We start from the raw sequence: 16,718 nt of genomic DNA, 5'->3' as shown, positions 1-16,718 counted from the left end.
AAATCAAGATGAATATTTGCTGTGTCAGTGGTCTGTCCAACAAATTGTGTCATTAACCTTTTTCCAACACTTCTCTATTCAGCACGGGAGTAAAACGAAAATGCACTATGCAACAACACATTTATTTAACCTCTGCAACAGACATTTGTAGAAAAAAAACGAAAAAGAAAAAAAACAACAAAAAAAAGCCCCTTAAGCAAAAATAAATTGACTTAAATAGTTTTAAATAATTGAATCCACAGAATTTCCCAGTGAATATGTGCCGTTATTTGGCAACTCAGTATAAATGACACGCTATTCTTAAATAAAATCACAATCGTCCATTTTTTATGTACACTATGATACAAGGAGGTACAGTGCGGAAAGCTCTCTGCCTCTTTGGTTTGCATGACTTTGCGTTTCTCACACGTGAATAAAAGACCAAGACCGGAATAATTAAAAGTCATTGTTCCTCAAAGTGAGTTCCCCACTGAGAGGAACGAGGAACGAATTATCTTTTACAACCGTCCGTATTCTATACAAAACTATGGGTTGCCAACTGAAATGGACAATCCTTCTTTGTCGCACTTAAATTCCACACAAAATATGTGCATCGAATCCTTCCCATGGCAGAGCTGCAACTCACGACTATATTCATTGTAGATTATTCTGTTGATTGGTTTCTTGATTTACCGATGTTTTTTTTCCCCAAAAAGTCTCAGAAAACGCCGAAAAATGTGGATCACTGCTTCCTAAAGCCCAAGGCGACGTCCTCAAGTACCTTTTTTCTGTCCGCAACCCAAAGATATTCAGTTTGCTGTCACGCGGGACTAAAGAAACCAGAAAACATTCACACTGAAGGAGATGGAATCTGAGGATTTGGGAGAGTTCTTCTTAAAAAAAAAAAAATGTCTCAAAGCGATTAATCGGTCATCAAAGTAGTTGGCGATTCATTTAATACTTGGCAACCAATCGATTAATCGATTTATCGACTAATCGTTGCAGCTCTTTCCCAGGGTTCACTTCCTCAATTTCGCACTTTGAAATTCACACGAACCATGATTTAAGACATGAAACGCCGCATAAAAACAAAGCTTCCAAACTAATGACTAAAAGATTTCTACGATTCATCATCGTGCTCAGGCTTGGTCCCCAGATCATTAAGTATTGGCAACACATGAGAGACGACGCAAACTGTGATGGGTGGAGGTCTGGTATGGTTGACACATGTGATCTCCTGAGAACTAAGATACTAACCCTAACCGGCAATGTCATTTGAGCCTATTTTTGAAATGATGCTTTTTTTTTTTATACCCAAGCAAGTATTATTTTGTTGTTGTTAAATTGTTTATCATTATTATTATTATTATTATTATTATTATTATTATTATCTAAAAGAAATTGAAAAAGTGCCCACAAATGTCTGTTCACCAGTGGAAATTAATCCGCATTCACTTCAAATATCCAGAAATATACAGTAACCGCACCTCTGCGAAGAAACCCTTGAAGTGGCAATCTATGAGATCATTTTGATTCCAAAAAAAAAAAATAATAAACTCTCATATTTGGTATTCATCCCGTAATTATTTAGCTGGCACTTAAAAAAAAAAAAAAAAAAAGAAAAAAGAAACAACCGTTGAACGTATTTGAGTTATGCATGTGCTGTGCTCTTATCTGCTGTTTCCACTGCTGGTGGCGGGGTCCGCCAGGAAGTCAAAGGGGAGCTGTCTATAACTGCTCTATAACCAGTCAATGTGGATGAAGTGTCAGTGTGAGCCACCAAACACCTGCGATTTATTATTTAAAAACAAAACAAAACAAACCAAACAAAAACCGTCCCGGTCAAAGATCACAAGGTGGTCCGTCTTGCGCAAACGAGGTCCTCGCTTCGGACCGCGCTCCACATGTCGAGCAGCTCCCGCGGACTCAGCTTGTGCACCACGATGAGGTCGCGGTAGAAGCACGGCTCGCTGTTCATGGGGCTCGCCCGGCGCCGGCTGATGCCGAAGGTCCTGAAGCCCGGGTGCATCTCCGGGGCCAGGCGCAGCCTCTGCAGGCACATGCCCAGGAACACGTCGTCGATCGGGTAGAGCTCCAGGTCCTCGGAGGCCACGAAGAGCCGCCTGGCCAGCCGGGAGGACATGAGGAAGCCCCCGCCGCCCACGTAGGGCGGGTACGGCTTGTCGTACAGCTCCTTGGGGATGTAGTACTTGCTCTGGCGGTTCCGGATGGGGATCGCCTTCGAGATGGTGTCGCCCACGAACAGGTCGGCCGCGCGGCGCGCCTCGACCTTGAAGCGGATCAGCTCCAGCAGGTTGTCGGTGTTGACGAACACGTCGTCGTCGCCCTTGAAGATGAACGCGGCGCCGGGGCAGAAGGCGTCGAACCACTTGAGGAAGTTGACCTCCTTCAGCGTCAGGTTGAAGAAGGTGTCCATGAAGTCCCACTGCAGGACGTCGCCGTAGACCCGGTCCTCGTACTCCAGCAGCTTCTGCAGGTTCCGGGCGTCCTTGCCGCCCGCCGGGCTCCCCAGCAGGAACAGGGTTTTGATCCTGCCCCCGGGCACGCTCCGCTCCCGGCCCCAGGTGCGGCGCACGGCCTCCCGCCGGTCGTGCTGCTCGATGACGGACTTGACCACCATCAGCACCCGGACGTCTCCGCCCGCGCACGTGTCCGCGTGGTTGATCAGCATCGGGAAGTAGCGGCAGTGTCTGCGCAGCACGAACTGGTGGAACCGCGGGTCCAGGCGCTGGAACCAGTCCTGGCCGCGCACCGCCGCGTCTTCGCTGCAGTTCATGGCGCGCACGTCCCAGGCGGCCGGGGGCGTCGCGTTGGCGGGGACGCTCGTCCGCCGCGCGTCCAGCTCGTCCCCGTCCCCGTCCTCGTCCCCGGGCGCCGACGGGGAGACGTCGGCCGCGGGGCTTTTGAGCGTCGCCTTCTCTCTCGCCGGGACGCAGTACGACCCGCACCAGTCTTTCGCGACGGCCCCCCCGACCCCGACGCGGTCCGACGGCTTGAACTTGTGGATCATGAGGAAAGACGCGAGGACCAGGGCGGCGCTGAGCAGCGTCTTCAGGAGCCCGCTGCGCTTCCTCCGCAGCAGCTGCTCCATCCCTCACCGCGGGGCCCTTCCCCTTCGCTTCTTTCTTTCCTTCTTTCTTTCTTTCTTTCTTTCTTTCTTTCTTTCTCTCTCTTTTTTTTTTTTTAAATCATTTTTACGCGAGACCCGCGGGGGAGACGTTGACGGTGCCCTGTCCGGTCGGAGTGCCGGTCCTCATGCTGGGGCCCCCGGCGTCGTTGAACCTCCGACCAACCGCCGTGGGGACACTGTGCCGCCATGCACCGTCACGCCGGACTGGGTCCCCTCCCTCCGCCTGTCAACTTCTTTATTATTACACCTCCCTCTCTCTCTCTCCCTCCCTCCCTCCTTCTCTCTCTGTCTCTCTCTCCTCCCTCTCTCACTTCTCTCCCTCTCTCTCCTCTCTCGCCCCCTCCCCCTCTCTCACTTCTCCCTCTCTCCTCTCCCCCCCTCTCTCACTTCTTTCTCTCCTCTCTCCCCCATCTCTCACTTCTTTCTCTCCTCTCCCCCCCTCTCTCACTTCTTTCTCTCCTCTCTCCCCCTCCCCCTCTCTCACTTCGCTCTCTCCCCCATCTCTCTCTCCTCTCTCTCGCCCCCTCTCTCACTTCTCGCTCTCTCTCTCCCCCCTCTCTCACTCCCCCCTCTCACTTCTCTCTCTCTCCTCTCTCCCCCTCCCCATCTCTCACTTCTCTCCCTCTCTCTCCTCTCTCTCGCCCCCTCTCTCACTTCTCTCTCTCTCCTCTCTCCCCTCCCCCTCTCACTTCTCTCTCCCCCCTCTCTCACTTCTCTCTCCCCCCCTCGCTCACTTCTCTCTCCCCCCCTCTCTCACTTCTCTCTCTCTCGCCTTCTGTCTCTCTGCCCCCCCTCACTTCTCTCCTCCCTCTCTCTCTCCCTCCCTCTGTCTCCCTCTCTCTCTGTCATCTTCTCTCTCCTAGTCAACCTACCCCACCCTACACCCATCCGTGACAGCTGGTTTCTAGTTTCTCACCCACGTCACAGGTGGAGGCGGCATCTGTCTATCTATCTGTCTATCTGTCTGTCCATCTGTCTGTCTATCTGTCTATCTATCTATCTATCTGTCTATCTATCTGTCTGTATATCTATCTATCTGTCTGTCTGTCTGTCTGTCTGTCTGTCTGTCTGTCTGTCTGTCTGTCTGTCTGTCTGTCTGTCTGTCTGTCTGTCAAAATTAGACCTCAGATGCTCAGTGAAGATTAATATACAGTTACCAATAAATGTAGGATTTCAGGTTTGAAGCATTGCTCAGGCTGAATGTACAGATAAGTACAGAGAAGCTGAAATGACAACAGATGGTGACAACACGTGGCTGGAACACACTGTTGATAATGAACATCCGTGAGAAACGTTGCAGCGCCCCCTGTTGTGGGATCTCCAACAACACATTGTTGACGAGCATTTGTCTTTTCAAATGTTTTTTTTTTTTTTTTTTTTTACATTTCTGTTTCACCCTCGTGCATTCATTCATCTGTAAGACCGTTGAGTGATTCAATGCATTTGTGTTGTGCATGTGCCACTATATGCTGCTTCTGTTGTCGGTGGCGGGGTCCGCCATTCCCGGCAAGAGCGCACCGCCTCCTGGAGGGCGGAGCTCCACGAGAGGCCGACGGCGCGCGACCCCTTGGCCGTTGTGTTAGACGCCCAGCTGCCTGCTTGCTGGCCGCCCGCTTGTTGGCCGCCCGCTTGTTGGCCGCCCGCTTGTTGGCCGCCCGCTTGCTGGCGGCCTGCTTGTTGGCCGCCCGCTTGCTGGCTGGCCACCCGCTTGCTGGCCGCCCGCTTGCTGGCCACCTGCTTTTTTGCCGCCCGCTTGCTGGCCACCCGCTTGTTGGCCGCCCGCTTGTTGGCCGCCCGCTTGTTTCCGCCCGCTTGTTTGCCGCCCGCTTGCTGGCCGCCCCCTTGCTGGCCGCCCGCTTGCTGGCCGCCCGCTTGCTGGCCGCCCGCTTGCTGGCCGCCCGCTTGCTGGCCGCCCACTTGCTGGCCGCCGTGTCGGCCCTGGCTGTGGTCACTCAAAGTCTGTGGGCGGTGCTTCATCCGTTAATTTGCAGTTCCAAATTACATTTCATTACATTTCACTGCATATATGTATGGAAGTATGTATATGTATGTGACAAATAAAAAATCTTGAATCTTGAAAAGATGCTCCGCCCTCCCTCCACAGTTCAAGGGCCAGGAAGCCAGAGGTTCTGGCAAAACCCAATATGATTTAAATATTAATAACGGCTGTTTTGTTGATTTGGAATTCTGGCTCATATTATATTTCCTTAATTTGGGTCGATGCGGTGGCGTTTCCTAAGCGAATATAGTCTTTCCTTATATTGTAATCTCATCTGTTTTTCAAATGAAAAAGAGATTTTAGGTGTAGTTTTTGTTTTATTTAGTCAGTGTCAGTGTCAGTGTCAATTAACAGTGTCATTAATTGCCCCAGTGAGCGTGGCCCTCACCCAAAAGGTCCCAAGTCTGATTCCTCAGATCTGTTTTGATTTTGGCTGTTGTCGTCCAACTAATCGATGGAATCTCCCTCTTTAATTTTAGCATTTCAGAATGATTTAGTGCAGTTCATGATAATTACAGGACGTTAAATGACTTATTTGTCCGCTGCGCCGCCGGCCACAGCCACAGCAACAACAGTCAACCAACAAAAATGCTGTGGCTGTGGCGGTGGGTGTAGCTGTGGGTGTGGCTGGCGTCGTGGCCGAGTCCAATGGTCATTTAACGTCCTGTCATTATCATCAACTGCACTAAATCATTCTAAAATGTTCGAATTAAAGAGGGCGAGTCCATCAATAAGTTGGGACGACAACAGCCAGAATCAAAACAGATCTGAGGAATCGAGCTCGGGACCTTTTGGGCGAGGGCCACGCTCACTACCGCAATTCTTGGCCTTTATTGAGACTGACCGAACAAAACAAAAACTGTCAAACCGTCGCAAAAACTTGGGCAGAGGGAAGGCGGTGCATTTTTGGGAAATGCAAATTCACTGATTAAGCACCACCCACGGACTTCGCCTGACCACAGCCACAGCAAACACAGTGGAGCTCGGCCTTCCTCACTGACCGGGCTGGAGCAATAAGTGGTGGGGAAGTACATGTCAAGCTCCCTCACCCTGAACACAGGATCCCCCCAGGGCTGCGTCCTCAGCCCCCTACTGTACTCCCTGTACACACATGACTGTGTGGCCAGGTCCAGCTCCAACACCATCATCAAGTTTGCTGACGACACCGTGGTCGTGGGCCTGATCACCGACTGCGATGAGAAGGCCTACCGCGAGGAGGTGGCTGACCTGTCACTCTGGTGCCAGGACAACAGCCTCCACCTGAACGTCAGCAAAGCCAAGGAGCTGATTGTGGACTTTAGGCGTGGATCACAATCGAGGACGCACGCGCCCTTGTGGATTAATGGGACTTCTGTCGATAGGGTGAGCAGCTTCAGATATCTGGGAGTCCACATCACAGAGGACTTAACATGGACTGTTCACACAGACACTCTGGTGAGAAAGGCGAGGCAGCGTCTCTACCACCTCAGGCAGCTGAGGAAATTCCGGGTCTCGGTGAGGATCCTCAAGTCCTTCTACTCTGGAGCAGTGGAGAGCATCCAGACAGGCAACATCACTGCCTGGTTTGGGAACTGTACTGCCCAGGACAGGCGGGCCCTGCAGAGGGTGGTGCGTTCAGCTGAACGTACCACTGGAACTACCCTCCCCCCCTTGCAGGAGTTATACACCAGGAGGTGTAGTAGCAGAGCCCGTAGGATCATGAAGGATCCTCATCACCCCAACAACGGACTGTTTCAGCTGCTGCGGTCAGGCAAGCGCCTCCGCAGTCACGCAGCGAGAACAGAGAGACTGAGACGGAGTTTCTTCCCTCAAGCCATCAGAACTGTCAACGCTGACCTCACCAGGGGTCCTAACTGAGCCATGCACTAGGCTCCACTACCTACTGTACTGTATGTAGCATACTGTACCGCATACTGTGTCACTGTTCAGGGTTGTTTGTGATGCCGTATTGCTGCGCCGTACTGTTGTATACTGTGCTGTATTATCCCAAACACTACCTCACACTATTCACATTCACATGCCACTTTAATTCACATGCCACTTTAAATGCACATATCTGTATATACATAGGCATATTCCTTCAACCTATTCCATTTTATTTCAATTTATTTTTTATTGTATTTTATTCTATATATTTTTTATCTTATTCTATAAGTATTCCACTTACTGTATTACGTTTTAGGGGTCAGTTAGTCGGTCTATTAGAAAGGAATTTTCTACTTTTTATTTTTATTTTATTTTTGTACTTTTTCCTAGGACATATTGTGCGCTATCACCGGGTGCGTTGCATTACATTTCACTGCATATATGTATGGAAGTATGTATATGTATGTGACAAATAAATATCTTGAATCTTGAATCTTGAAAGTGAGGGAAAAAAAAATCAGACTACAATGATAAAAAGTCACTGTTTAAAATGGAATTGTGGGACCTTAGTCTCATGTCTTCACGATTACTTGTTTACACCAATGCTAATTACTTGCGTACGTAAATTATTTGTCCTGGGGTTGGTTTCACACCAGGATACAAGTTTGAGGTCTATTTAAAAATGTTTTTTTCCTCCTCATAACAAGGCGAACTTTTGTTCAAGAAACGTAATTGATTTTATTTTTTTTTCCCAAAATGGAGGGTTCCCTCTCAAAAGAGCGGTGGACGGCGACCACCCCTCTTTTGAGTCGGTGTCTCCTTTTGTCCGGCGTGTGATCGAGTCGGACGACAGCGAAGCCGAGAGTAAAGCGCTCGACCCAACAGGGGGATGAACGCAGGAGATTAATTCTACCAGTAACTATCACCGTTCTGGACTGCTATTCCATCTGAATTTTGTGTAAACGATTAACAGTCCAATTTGCAACAGCTTTTAATGCATGCTGCCGACGAGCCTGGATTAATTTAGTCACATTATTACATTATAAATATTGGAATAATGATATTATTATTAATAATAATAATAATAATAATAATGCAAATATTATCATCAATTTATGTAACATTTATATGAAGAAATATATATATATATTGTTTTAATACACTTGCGTTATTTGAACTTAACTCTCCTTTATTGTACATTTTCATTGTTAGAATTTGTTTAAAAAAAAAAAAAAAAAAAAGAAAAAAAGTAAAAGTGGTCGGAGGAGAGGGGGCGGGGCCGAGAGAGGAGCGGGGCGGGGCCGAGAGGAAAGGGGGCGGGGCCGAGAAGGGAGGGGGCGGGGCCGAGAGGCCGCTTCCGAGCTCGGGACCGACCTCTGGGTGAACTCTCCCTCCGCTCCCCGGCTCCCCGCTCCCCCGCTCCCCGGAACCGGACACCTCAAGACGGACACGCAGTAACACCCGCACCCGGGGGAGTCCCAGGCGGATATACAGGGAAACGCGGCGCGGTCCGACGGAGCGAAGCGGAGCCGTTCGTCGGCCGCCGCCGCGACGACGTCGACGCCGCCGCCTCGTCCTCCTCCACCCACCGAGGGAGCAGCGGAGTGACCGGAGCGGAGCGCCGAGAAAATGAGACACGAGGTGAGAGAGACGCCGGGGGGGGGGGGGGGGGGCGCGCTAGCTAGCGGCGGCGGTGAAGCTAACGTTAGCTGCCTAGCAATAGCAAATTGTATTATTTTATGATTGTTCAGACCCGCGACGTGTTTAAAACGTAGGGGATGCACAACGCGTCAAATCACCGAATAAAGAACACGACAAGGCCGAAGCAGGGGCTCGGCGGCGGGCTGCTCGCCCTGGCCGCGGTGCCATGCGTACAGACGGGGGGGTTCTCCACGATCAACGCACATGTCATTAAATGATGCAGGTGTGGATCACGACAATGAACATAATCGTGGATCGATGGCGACGTCATGCATCTCAACAGCGAAACTGCGACCACTTCAACAGTAACACGTCAAAACAAAAATAATAATGCAAAACAACATTAACACATTATACGGAAATGAGTGGGAAATAAACAGGTAAATGTTAACTGCACACAATTGAATATAGCGATTTACACGAAATCTAATGGACAAACAACAGATATGACCTAAATTATTATGTTGAAGCTAAATTAGTACTAAAGTACTTCTACTGAAGTCTAAGGTCAATTGTACACGTACGCGTGTGTGTAAAAGTTTGGCGGTTACGTCCATCTCGAAACCCCAACTGGAGTTTAACATGACGTGAGGGCAATGTTACCATATGTATTATAGGCCGCCAGGTCCTTGAAGTGCTTGGATTATTTCAGTCCTCGTACATGTACGTGCTGGAATACCTTGGAAATGACCGCCGTGTGTGCCGGAGTGCTTGATAAGTCGTTGATGTGTTTGTTTATTTGTCATGAAAGTAGATGGGGAAAGCCGGAAAAGATGCTCAAGGGGGTGAGACAGTTCAGTCAGACAGGTCTGATGTCATAGATGAATTGGTATAAATGACAGACAATCAGAAGAAGATTGTGGTTGAATTGATAAAGATCACATTGAAAATGTATTGTGTTTGTTTTGTTTGAAGTCCTTGAAAATGGTAAAATATCCTTAGGTAAACAAAAGTACTTGGAAGTCCTTGGATTTCATTTTGTAATGCCTGAGTGAACCCTGACATCAGCTACCAGTAGTCAATCGTGTGAGGGACATTTTATTGGATTTAGAAAATGTAATTGTCTGTTGTAAGTTTTTATAGTTTTGTATGGTTGTTATAGTTGTGAATAATCTCTTGAGCTTGAACTATAGACGTTATGGTTGTTGTAGTTATAGATGTTATAGTTGTTATAGTTTTTATGGTTGTTATAGTTGAAAATAATCTCTTGAACTATAGACGTTATGGTTGTTATGGTTGTTGTAGTTGTTGTAGATGTTGTAGTTGTTGTAGATGTTGTAGTTGTTGTAGATGTTGTAGTTGTTGTAGATGTTGTAGTTGTTATAGATGTTGTAGTTGTTGTAGTTGTTATAGTTTTTATGGTTTTTATAGTTGTAAATAATCTCTTGAACTTGAACTATAGACATTATGGTTGTTATGGTTGTAGTTGTTATAGATGTTGTAGTTGTTATAGTTTTTTATGGTTGTTATAGTTGTAAATAATCTCTTGAACTTGAACTATAAACGTTATGGTTGTAGTTGTTATAGATGTTATAATTGTTATAGTTTTTATGGTTGTTATAGTTGTAAATAATCTCTTCAACTATAGACGTTATGGTTGTTGTGGTTGTTATAGTTTTTATGGTTGTTATAGTTGTAAATAATCTCTTGAACTTGAACTATAGATGTTATGGTTGTTATGGTTGTTGTAGTTGTTATAGATGTTATCGTTGTTAAAGCTTTTATGGTTGTTATAGTTGTAAATAATCTCTTGAACTATAGACGTTATGGGTGTTATCGTTGTTATGGTTTTTATGGGTGTTGTAGTGGATGTTGTAGTTGTTATAGTTTTTATGGGTGTTATTGTTGTTATAGACGTCAAAGTTGTTATGGTTGTTAAAGTTGTTGTGGTTGTTACAGATGTTATGGTTGTTAGGGATGTTATAATTGTTATAGACGTTATAGAAGTTAGGGTTGTTACAGTTGTTATGGTTGTTATAGATGTTATAGAAGTTAGGGTTGTTGTGGTTGGTATTATTAAATAATCGAAATAATCTCTTGAACTATAGACGTTATGGTTGTTGTGGTTGTTATAGTTGTTATAGTTTTTATGGTTGTTATAGTTGTAAATAATCTCTTGAACTTGAACTATAGATGTTATGGTTGTTGTAGTTGTTATAGATGTTATCGTTGTTATAGCTTTTATGGTTGTTATAGTTGTAAATAATCTCTTGAACTATAGACGTTATGGATGTTATCGTTGTTATGGTTTTTATGGGTGTTGTAGTGGATGTTGTAGTTGTTATAGTTTTTATGGGTGTTATTGTTGTTATAGACGTCAAAGTTGTTATGGTTGTTAAAGTTGTTGTGGTTGTTACAGATGTTATGGTTGTTAGGGATGTTATAATTGTTATAGACGTTATAGAAGTTAGGGTTGTTACAGTTGTTATGGTTGTTATAGATGTTATAGAAGTTAGGGTTGTTCTAGTTGTTGTGGTTGTCATAGTTGTTATAGATGTTATAGAAGTTAGGGTTGTTGTGGTTGTTATAGTTGTTATAGATGTCATGGTTGTTATAGGTGTCATGGTTGTTATGGATGTCATGGTTGTTATAGATATTATTAATATGTTATAGTTGCAGAGCGGCCGTGTTGATGTCTCTGTGTTTACAAAGGAGAATCTCCCTTTCCTGTTTACTTGGCGCCCGGACACATCACTTTGAGCACAGTGTCAACACGCGGTTTTCACTTTGCAGATCCCGGGTCGACTGGGCAACATGAAGCGCAACAAGAAATGCGGCTCCAGCACCAAAGCCTCCGACAAGGTAAGAGGCGAACCGCACCGCGTTACAACCGCAGTGACCCCGGAGTTTGAACGTGATCCCATCAGATTTTGCCTGTGGGATTGGATCAAATCCTGCAAATTGGTATTTAGAAAACCCAAAATCAGGATTGGGATCAGGTTGAAATCGGATGAGATCAGGTTATTGAATCCAAGATATAATCTGGACCAAATGTTCAAAACACGTAGTTCGAAATTGAACTAAGATTAGGATCATTTTGACAAAAAAAAATAAATAATCTGCATTACCCTGATCCCAGTAGAGGGGTGTTTTTAGAGTGGACAACCGCAACAAAAAATACTATATAAGTAATTATAAATGATATGTCAATATAGATAAGACGATAAATATTGTAAATTGGAAAATAGTATTCTACGAAAACTATAGCAATAGTTTTCGGTCTGGTTTTTCGTATTTTTGTCCTCTACGTTTTTCTGGCTGAAAGTGTCCGGCACGCAGCAACCGCCGAGCCCCCGGCCATGAAGGAATTGTCGTTGTATTTGGGGCAGTCCAGTCATTTTGTGGTCCAAGTTTGATCCACATTGATATGTATTTGGAGCAGGAATTTGTGAAAAAACACGTACCGGAAGTAGCTGAGCGCTGGGGTAGTGGAGCAGTGCGATTTGTGACATCATAGTTGAGTTTGTTATATTTGTGCAGGGTGTGGCTCTGGGGGGGGGGGGGGGGGGTCCACAGTGTGGACCCCATTTGTGAGTATCGGTTGCTTCGCGCAGGATTTCCGCGCCGGATCGAGACGTCACAGAACTCATAAAGTTTGTTTAAACTAATGCGGCGTTCCATGGGAACTCGGAAAATTGTAGTTTGGCTCGATAACAAGTGATGCTGCGGTTCACGGGAACTCGGAAAACTGTAATACTTGTAATGCGACGAAACTCGACCCCGTGTATTGCTGCCTGCAGCTACATTTGTATTTCTTTTTTTGATCACATTTAAGTGATAAAGAACTTTATGATAAAGTATGCGTTAGATCTATTCCCTACCTCGTCCAATAGTGCATTAAACCAAATAATAAGTCTGTCTTCGCAAACATTAATAATCAATAATAATCAACAAACATTCTAATATTGATCAGAAATGAATCGAACATGGTCTTGGTTGAACAGTTGTCGCCAGCTAAATAGACAAGCAGGCACTTGTTCATCTCTAGTCACTCTTCAACTTGTTAAAAATAGCATCTCTAAGCCTCAAAGCTCAAAGCAGGCCTTACGGATGCTCTGCCTCTAAAAGAAGAGGAGCCTTTTTTGTTGTCGCTGTATTTGTTTTAGATTTTTCTGGTTTTCTTAAAGTTTTAAACTACATTTTTATTTTATTTTTTTAAATACCTGAACAAGATCTGGCTTGGTTCTCTGATCCTGCATCACAAAATGTACGATTACCAAATCTGATCGGCTCTGCTCGAGATGAAAGGTTTGGAACTCCCGGCTTCACTCCAGAGCACTCCCGTGCTCATGGCTTTCAGGGGCATGTCTGCTCAAAATGGACTTGTTGTTGTTTCAAACCTCTCTCCCTTTCCATATTCAACATACATTATATAGACAGATGGTGCTGTGTGCACTTTATTTACTTATTAAAATGGTGTATTACTGGTTACTTATACTCCTTTCCCACTGCACCAAAAACCTGGTAACACCCGCTTAGATCTGGTTTTTGTCATCAGCGGGAATTGGAAAAACCCGGGTCTCAGTCCGGGGTCAAATGACCCTGCAATAGACCCCGGTTTTAATCGGTCGGTTCTGATGTGAACATGACACCTGGATCGACACCCTAATGTTGTCCCCTTTACCTGCGGGACGCCACGAGCGTTGAAATTCCGGAGGCTGGCGCATAAATAAACAGGAATATCTGTGTATCATTCCACCAGTTCATAAGCCGTTTACAATCCAAAATCAACCCCCCCCCCCCACCGGTACACGCTCCCTAACGCCTAAGGACCGGTGCTCACCGGGGCCTTCAGCCGGTGCTCCATGCAGCTTCACTGTAGTGGAGGGTCGTTCACGAACGAACGATCCGATTCTTTTGAACTTTTTTTATGTTGTTTGTTTAAGTCGCTGTCTCCTCTACTGTTTAGTTCCCAATCACCCTGGAACCCTGACACGCCCCTTTCTCGGCGCGCTCATGGCGTCGAACGTAACACACCAGAAAAAAACAGCATTTCTCGTGGCAGTGGGAAAGGTGTCTATCGGCAATTTTTTAACTGCTAATTTTGGTGTGAATACGATATTAGATGATTAACCCCTTGAAGGGGTACGCGCCTAGTTTTGCCATCCATCCCTTAAAATAAAGAATTGTCCTTATTGGAAAAACATAAAATGCTGTGTTCATTATATTATCCATAGTTTAAGGGACGTTTTTCATTTTAAAAGAGCCTAACGTCCGTTTCACAAGGAGCGGCGTCGTTGAGAGCGTACCTTCCCTCCTATTGGCTGTCGCCCGTTGTGCTCATTTGCGTAAAGCTGAAATCCGCACAGTGCTCTTGTTGCCGCCAAGCCGTGAGCTAGTCACCGGCTGTAGCTCCGCACTTGGAAATGCACCGCAGCCTGTCGCTCTGCGCGCCTGGCGGTCTGAGCGCGCCCCCCCTCAGACTCTCGGCTTTCTCCGCCGCAGACGGCCCCGGCGAGGAGGAAAGACGGGAAGAGGCCGAAGACGCGGCCGAACGCGTGCGACGGCAGGCCGGCCAGCCCGGCGGCGGGGAGGCTGTCCCGCATCAGCTGCGAGTGCCACCGGCAACCGGACAGGACGCGCTGCGCCGCCTCGCCCACGCCGCAGGACGAGTGCGAGGGCAAGGAGAACGAGGCGGACCGCTCGCCGCAGAGTCGGGACAGTGAAGGGATGGAGGACGGCGCCGCGGGCGAGATCTTCTTCCCGGACGACGACAGCAACCAGATCCTCCCTGTGGAGCAGTTCTTTGGAAACCTGGACACCGTACAGGTGAGGCTGTTTTCAACTGCATTGCTCCGCTCAACCGGCTGTTGTTTTTTTTGTTTTTTTTATTATTATTATTATTATATATTTTAAATGGGAATCCAACTTGGCAGGTGCTCTGTTTTTAAAATGTGTTGCTTCATAACCCAACTTATAAAATAGTTTACAAATGTCACACCCACAGACTGCAAAATAGCTGAGAGGTACGCCGAGCTTTTACACAAGTGAAAGTACAAATACACACACAAAATTACCAGTGAAAGTACCTTGTTGATCTTTCTACTTCAGTACAAGTGGATAAGCCCTCGCGCTTAAATTTACTTCAAGTATTAAAAGTAAAAGTACTTGTCATATTCAGTCTATAATACAGTGTAAGGTGCTACTGTAACCTTCTTTCTGTAGATGAGCGCTCAGCATATCCTGATTTGTCTTGTTCTTGAGAGAAATATAAATCCTGATCTAAAGAATGTACTTGGATATAAATCCAGACTTTGAGAGTAAATGCATATAAATGTAAATCCAGATAAGTAAAAAAAAACAAAAAAACATGAGTAAAAACTATAGGTCTAAAGTCTGAATGTACTTAAGTAGAGGTATTTGAACAATGTACTTAAAGTACTTTGCACACTCTTCAAGTAATATTCTGACATACACCTTTTGGCCGACGGGGGAATTCATCAAATAAGTGTGCAGTCTCTGGTTTGGTGGCCGCGTTGGGAGTCTCAAAGTGTCGCTCTCTCATTAAAGGAGGGACAGGGCTTGTCCTGTACAACGTGACTCACAGCTCTATGACCGTGATCTGTCTTGACGAGCCGCTTGATAAATCTTTATCTCATTCCACTCCGACCGGTTTGGTGCGGTAGGATTTCCTCATCCTTTGTGAATGGACACATAGCGCTGAGGCGAGACGTTTCCTGAATCGGGGTGCTTGAAATCCCCTTTTGTGCGGGAGTGCTTGAAAACTCCCCAGAAAAAAAACACAATAATTGAAAATCTGTGATATTCCCCCCGGTTTTGTTATTCAAATATGAATGTAACAAAACGTTTTATGCCTGGGAATTTTACATTGAATCCACCATGATTGGGAAGAGAAATTTATAGTAGTCGATGACTGTGTATGTGTTTTGCATGAAGTCCTTGAAAATGAAAAAATAGTGCTTAAAAGTACTTGAATTTCGTGTGTGTGTGTGTTGCAGGACTGCCCGCTCAGAGTGGCGACGGTGTCCACCTGGGGCCGGCGGGAGCGCAGGAGGCGGCACTACTACGCCCGAGAGGAGAGCGACGAAGAGGAAGGGGCCCGCGGTGGCATGCAGCAGGACGGCCGAGGAGGCAGCTAGTGCTCACACACACACACACACACACCAAACCTTGACCGGACTGTTTGCTCACGCCCAGGGTTTGGGCCAGAAAATCTCCGTACTGTCCCGACGCGGATAAAGCCAAATGAACTGGTAAAAACTAGACGACTGAGAGGAGCGATTTTCTACTTGACTTTTAGCACCGTCCCGCCCCGGGCACCAAAATGTTAGCTATTTTATTTGAACAGCCGCCGAGAAAGTTGCTCCGGGTACCGTCCAGCCTCGTCTACCAAATGACACGCAAATGCTAGAATCTAGAGTTTTAGTCATGCTTTTCAATGCACTTATCAAATCAAAAGCCGCCCTGGCAGCTTTGGGACGGGCCGCCACGGCCTCTGTCCGACGAGGGCTCTGTGGAATATTCTCAACGGGCTTGTTTACAAGCGCCCTGACCTGTAATTTAAATGTTAAGGATCAACTCAGACGGGAGGTATTTATGGAAAGATGAATCCTGCCGCGCCGCGGTTTTAATTGCAATTTGTCGCCCGGATCGCTCCGTCCAATGAAACGTCCTGCTGCCGTGTTCCCGCTGAAAGTGGCGGCAGCAGAACCGCTCGAGACCCAGCCGCAAGCGACGTCGGCTTCCCCGTAAACTTTAACGAGGCGCACGCTCCTCGTAAATGTACAGTGTTTCCTGTTTTAAAGACTCCCGAGAGGTACGCAGCGGGAGGGGGGGGGTAGCGGGGGCACATATGTACGATGCACGAGCCCTAAAGGCCGAGAGTTTCCTCCAAATTTGTGTGCTCAAGGAGCCTATTGGTGTTTCTCCTCAACCTGTCTCTCTGTCTGTCGGTCGGTCGTCTTTCCATAAGTCTGTTTTATTTTATCCACGACGGCCTGTTCCGACGGACAGTGTCTTGGTCCCGTCCTGCTTTGCCGTTTCAACCCTTCCCGATGCAGT

The 16,718-nt window shown here is 46.7% G+C and overlaps 2 protein-coding genes across 2 annotated transcripts; one reads left to right on the top strand and one right to left on the bottom strand.

Moving 5' to 3' along the window:
- Positions 1 to 1,822: 1,822 nt before the first annotated feature.
- On the bottom strand, positions 1,823 to 3,247 carry b3gnt7l (UDP-GlcNAc:betaGal beta-1,3-N-acetylglucosaminyltransferase 7, like). Its single transcript, XM_080015610.1, has one exon. The coding sequence runs from the start codon at positions 3,089 to 3,091 to the stop codon at positions 1,829 to 1,831; it is 1,263 nt and encodes a 420-aa protein (XP_079871736.1). The 5' UTR covers positions 3,092 to 3,247; the 3' UTR covers positions 1,823 to 1,828.
- Positions 3,248 to 8,391: 5,144 nt separating this feature from the next.
- cUnh1orf174 (chromosome Un C1orf174 homolog) lies at positions 8,392 to 16,697 on the top strand. The gene is made up of 4 exons (XM_080014683.1): positions 8,392 to 8,636; positions 11,430 to 11,498; positions 14,142 to 14,465; positions 15,656 to 16,697. The coding sequence occupies exons 1-4, from the start codon at positions 8,625 to 8,627 to the stop codon at positions 15,794 to 15,796; spliced, it is 546 nt and encodes a 181-aa protein (XP_079870809.1). The 5' UTR covers positions 8,392 to 8,624; the 3' UTR covers positions 15,797 to 16,697.
- The last annotated feature ends 21 nt before the right edge of the window (positions 16,698 to 16,718 follow it).

The sequence above is a fragment of the Zeus faber genome (genome assembly GCF_960531495.2).
Source record: "Zeus faber genome assembly, chromosome: 15".
NCBI lineage: Eukaryota > Metazoa > Chordata > Actinopteri > Zeiformes > Zeidae > Zeus > Zeus faber.
This window is presented reverse-complemented; position numbering and strand designations above follow the sequence as displayed.

What these genes read in the sequence shown, in the direction of transcription:
- cUnh1orf174 (XM_080014683.1), top strand. An exon ending in GCACCAAAGCCTCCGACAAG is followed by an intron (nt 11,499 to 14,141) that starts GTAAGAGGCGAA and finishes TCTCCGCCGCAG; the next exon opens with ACGGCCCCGGCGAGGAGGAA. An exon ending in GAAACCTGGACACCGTACAG is followed by an intron (nt 14,466 to 15,655) that starts GTGAGGCTGTTT and finishes TGTGTGTTGCAG; the next exon opens with GACTGCCCGCTCAGAGTGGC.
- b3gnt7l (XM_080015610.1), bottom strand. Translation starts at nt 3,091, where the DNA reads ATGGAGCAGCTGCTGCGGAGGAAGCGCAGCGGGCTCCTGAAGACGCTG.